General features: G+C 38.6%; 1 protein-coding gene across 1 annotated transcript in view; it reads left to right on the top strand.

Annotated features, from left to right (window-relative positions):
• Positions 1-5,000, top strand: part of LOC138017829 (von Willebrand factor A domain-containing protein 3B-like) — a 44,316-nt gene that overhangs the window by 8,942 nt on the left and 30,374 nt on the right. Inside the window, 6 exon segments of the mRNA XM_068864816.1 lie at positions 347-594; positions 1,156-1,271; positions 2,008-2,127; positions 2,731-2,885; positions 3,948-4,005; positions 4,391-4,471. Coding sequence (XP_068720917.1) covers positions 347-594; positions 1,156-1,271; positions 2,008-2,127; positions 2,731-2,885; positions 3,948-4,005; positions 4,391-4,471 — 778 coding nt within the window.

Raw genomic sequence — 5,000 nt, 5'->3', positions numbered from 1 at the left:
TGCCTGAGAACTGCATTTCTCTTAGCAAAACAGAATGGATAATTTTTTCATGTATAAAATCAGTATGCTAATCAAAGTATTGTACATGTAACTAATGCCAGTCTTGAACGTGATGTCAGTATTTGTAAGTAATATGCAGACTGCGAGCAGACTTGCTTCTATGTTATTTGAGCAGTATACATGTATGTTTTGGGTTGATTGTGTTTTGTCACCTTTTGTCACCCTTACCCAAGCCTCAGAAAGCGGATTTTCAGATTTCTTAACTATACCTTGTTGGTGGCTCAGATAGAATCATCAGGTGCTGCCTTGTGGCAATAGCAACATTTTGTGTTAATTTTGCTTACAGGTTTCATGCATATTCAGTTGCGAACGAATATGAAGACAGCTTTGATAGTTTCACTCAGTCCTTAGAGGTTGAAAGCAACAGTCAGCCCCATGGGCGAGGCAGAGGTGATGGCATGCCATCATTAAAGCTTGGTGTGGGTGTCAGAGAGGATGTCATCACCCTTTGGGAAGAGTTAGATGAGGCAAGGAAAACCTTGGCTGAGATTCAAGCTCTGTTATGTGAAATAAGAGATCCCAAAGAAACCCCACGTAAGAGTCTATTGTAAATTCAATTTTAAACAAGTGAGATAATAATAATAATAATAATATGATTATTGTTTATTATTATTATTATTATTGTTATTATTATTTATGCTGCATTCGCTTTTTAATGCTTCGGGAGCATTATGTTGATTAACCAAATTAAAATATTATTGTAATGTCACTTGACATTCATCACAAGTCATCTCAACCTCTAGGACACCGTGCATTTTTTTTCTGAGAAGAACACTCCCAGTTGCCAAAGATCATTTTGTATTATAATTCAGGAGCTCAATGATCAAACCGAAAAAAAATAGAAATGATCCATTTCAAGGAAACATTGCATTGTAGTGCCAAAAAAATTGTATGACAGCTCTCATTTAGCAACAAAAACCTGTCCACAAAAAGAAAGAGACAAGTAAGAAAAGGTGGAAGGAAGGCCATTGGGAGGTCGGGTGGGGTTCAATGTTACTGTGGTTTCTTCCTTAATTCCTACATGTACATGTATTATTTGAATAACATGAAGACAAGAGGGTAACTTTTTGAGATTGTTGTTCCTTTTTTTTTCAGTATCTACATCTCCAGCCACAGCGGCAGCTCCAGAACAAGGTCAGCAAACTGTCAATGGTTCTGTTCGTACAAAAGGAAAGAGTGAGATGTACATGAGTTCTAGAGATTGGCTGAAGGTATGCAAACACCTAAGATGAAGCTCCCTTAAAAGGCAATCTTGTCAGAGAACAGTGTTTGTACTAATAGAAGCCCAGATCAAATTTCATCACAACCTCATTACAGGAAAGGTGCTTTCCATCGTGGACTTTTTTTCCTGTAAAGTCTCAATTATTATGCCCCTGTATGGGAACTTGAAAGATAAAATTATTTGAATAGTTCTGTTTATCTTGACTCTGTGTGACAGCCAAAAATAAAAGAAATTGGTACTAGTTACTCTTTCTTTCTTTGATTAGCATGCAAAGTCTTGGGTCTGTTTCTGGTCTACCACACTGATTGTTTATTTTAGTGTCTTTTTCTGACACCAAGGTACCCTGTAGGCTAAGGAAAAAGTTAGTCCCAACTTGCCCATTGTGCAAGCAGACTTGAAGACCCACTGAATCACAGGTTTCCTGGACTTGCTTGGGTTCATTTATGGTAATTAATCAAAAAATGAAACTCAATTCAATCAATTATTTAATTCAATCAATAATTATTGATTGCAAGGATTGATGCCAATCATGATGTTACTGTACCTGCCCTGACCCAACTTGTTTTGGTAAACCATAGTAGTCCTTGGGTTGTATTTCATCCAGAAAGGCAAGTTACTCTGGTTATAGCCATTAAATCATTCTGTAGTTTGAGTTCCAACCACTCAGCTCTTCACTAATTTCTCACGTACTATGTCACTGTGGTTCCTTGTTCTTTCATCAACAGAGACATGGTCTGAAAGCTAGAAAGCTGTTATTCTATGACTTGCTGCAAACACTGGCATTCAAACACTGTGATGGTGTTGTGGATATTCAAGTGGCACCTGTGTCAGGCGACACTGATGCGGTGAGAGGGAAATAATTTGCATGTTTGCTTTAATTCATATCTTTGGAGTAATCTTTGGTCAGTTACAATGTAGATGCACCTATTGATCAATGATAATCAGTAAATATTATTAGACATTATTGGTACATGTAAGTCCCAGAGCAAGGGTTACCAAGGGGAGAGTTGAGTTAATATCTTCAACTTACCTAATCCTCCCCCTCTCTCTGGGGGCTGTATACTTTGAATGGTGCTGATGTAATAATTATGCATTTCTTTTTTATGCTTATTAATAATTATGCTCTTCTCTTGTAATAATTAAGACATTTCTTTTATGCAAATACAGTTTTCTTACACTGTAGTCAGGACTCACTTTTTATCAGAATTTCCATTGGTACATGTATATTCCAATTTTGGGTTAACATGAAACTGGAATAAGGTCTTCCATAGACACAGGTTTGCAAAAAATGTGATGGATTTTGTAAAAAAAAAACAGTAGAAAAAGAAATACTTCAACATGTTCCAGTCTCTGTTCCATTTAGAATAATACCAGATTAACTGAATATTCCACTCTATCCTCTTCCATTATTTATGCTAAAATCAAATCTCTTTGCCTATTAACTGCAGATTGTGCGTCCAAAATTGGTGAATGCTCGATACTGTGATAAGTTTGCACATGTACGGTGGAAAGATGGCTCCATCATGCATGTTCACGTCAGTGGGCCCATACACAGAAACTATGAACAGAGAATGCTGTCAGCTTTGGATTCATATAAGAAAAGGTGAGTGAACAAAAAGATCTTTATATTTCAGTACAGCAGTGGATGTGCCAGTACTGTAGCTGAATAAAATAAATAAATAAATAAATAAATAAATATTGCTAGTGCTAATCACCCTTACTTGCAGTCGAGAACTGAATTGCAAAGGGCGTGGCTCATGACATCGGGCTGAAAGCATACAAAGGCGCCTCTGGCTCAGTCCATGCTTGATGTCGGAGCACAGCACCACAGCTAGATGTCAATAAGCTGTGAGTCAATTTTGATGAGAGACTAAAACCGGAGTATCCGAAGAAAAACCCTTGAGTCAGGTTGAGATCAACTGAAACTCAGCCCACATGCTGGCCGAGGCCAGAATTGAACCCCGGCTCGCAGTGGTGGGAGGCCCAATAGATAACCGATAGATAGATACCCACTAAGCCACCTTGAATGTTGGGAATAGTAGCCTTGCACTTCATCTCTAATTTGTTAGTGGACTGCAAGGACCATGCATGGCACAGTAAGAGCTGGCGCCTTCCACAAATTTCTCCCGGGTACAGTATGATTCTCAGACTTGTTGTCTTACAAAGGTTGAGTTTTAAAGTACTCTGTTGTGGTCTTTTTCTGAGGTTACTCCAGTTCTGTCCTCTCATTAAAAAAATCAACGTTTTACTTGCTCCACTTTAATTTGATTTGATTTACGGCCTCCTCGATTAAAAGAGCACTCCTGCGTAAAGTTGGTTATCTACAAATTTTTCTTACCAGATAATGGAACAGGAAGAGTGGTAAGTGCGATAGAAAATTGAAGTACTATACGTGTGAACGGGTTTAAGCCACAAGTTATTGACGTGCACTAAGAGTTTTTTGTCTATGCATTGGCACTATCTTACTGTACTTGTTAAGGACTCAAAATTTGCATTGCTTTTCACTATATCAACATTTCCGGCAGGCAGACAGAGAACAATGTAGATGATGTGAATAGGGTGTAACATTTGTCGCGGGATGGGAGAAGAGGGTATTGCGCATGTTAGAGATATTTGAAGCATGATTGTCTGTGGTGGGTCATGTTCATTTTATCTTCTGTCACAGAATGGAGTGGTTACAGCAAGGCAGCAGAGAATTGTTTGGAACAATTATAGAAGATCAGGTTTGTAGGGTTTCACCAGTCTAGTTCCTTCTTGTTTGAGTTGTGCTACGTTCCTCGTTGCCGAGGTCAAACTTTTGTGCGCGTTTAAAGTAGTCACTCCCACTTCTCGAGTTTACAGATTTGCTTTAGAAGAAGGGTCAGGGGACACTTCGTAACGTTTATCATTATACAACTTCATCTCATTATCATTGCAATCCCGGACATATCTCAGTGAGGGGGTCAAGTGCATGTACAACAAACAGTGAAAACATGTAGCGTTAGGTTGCTCCTTCTTTTGAAATCCTCTTTTTGCTACGATCTTCCTTTTCCATGGACTGACACTCTTAACACACTATTATTTTCATTGAGTAAACGTCCCATTTCTCTGGTTTCTCTTGTCCTGAAGGTAGCTGTGTTGATTGACACTTCAGCATCCATGGCCTCAAGATTGTTTCTTGTGAAAGACAAACTCTACAGGCTCATGCAGGTTGGTTAGTTTATGGGGTAACAGAGATAATGCGCTTTCTTGCGCCAAAGTCGTAGTCTTTCGCCAGACACTTTAGGTTGTCCAAAGTTTTGATTCTGACTCGCATTCAAAGTAATTTAAAATTAAATACCTTATTCAGGAATATTTGGTCAGTCCTCTGATGAATGCAGACGTTTAAATGGTACTAGTAAGAGTGGAAGTAGGCGTTGAGTACACGCTGAGTTACTTGCCGAAATAAAACGGTGTGTAAAACCTGAATAACGTAACATGAAACCCACCAAAAAATGCGTTCAATTTCATTTTAAAAGCTTGCGAGTCCAAGTGCGAACTATCGTCTGGTACTCGCTTTGATGATGAGGCTCAAGTCAACTGGAAATATTTCAGAGCAAATGGCTCGTTTTCATGTTAAAAACACTTGATGGTTATTGGCTACAAAACAGTCTAATGACGGTAAAAAATTCCCGCCATTTTTTGTCGTGCGCGGAAGCAGCGGAAATTAACATTTTTTAGTTAACTCCTCAACGCTTTC

This window comes from Montipora capricornis, chromosome 9, assembly GCF_036669925.1.
Source record: "Montipora capricornis isolate CH-2021 chromosome 9, ASM3666992v2, whole genome shotgun sequence".
In the NCBI taxonomy this organism is placed as follows: domain Eukaryota; kingdom Metazoa; phylum Cnidaria; class Anthozoa; order Scleractinia; family Acroporidae; genus Montipora; species Montipora capricornis.
Note: the sequence above shows the minus strand (reverse complement) of the source record. Positions and strands in the feature narration are given on the sequence as shown.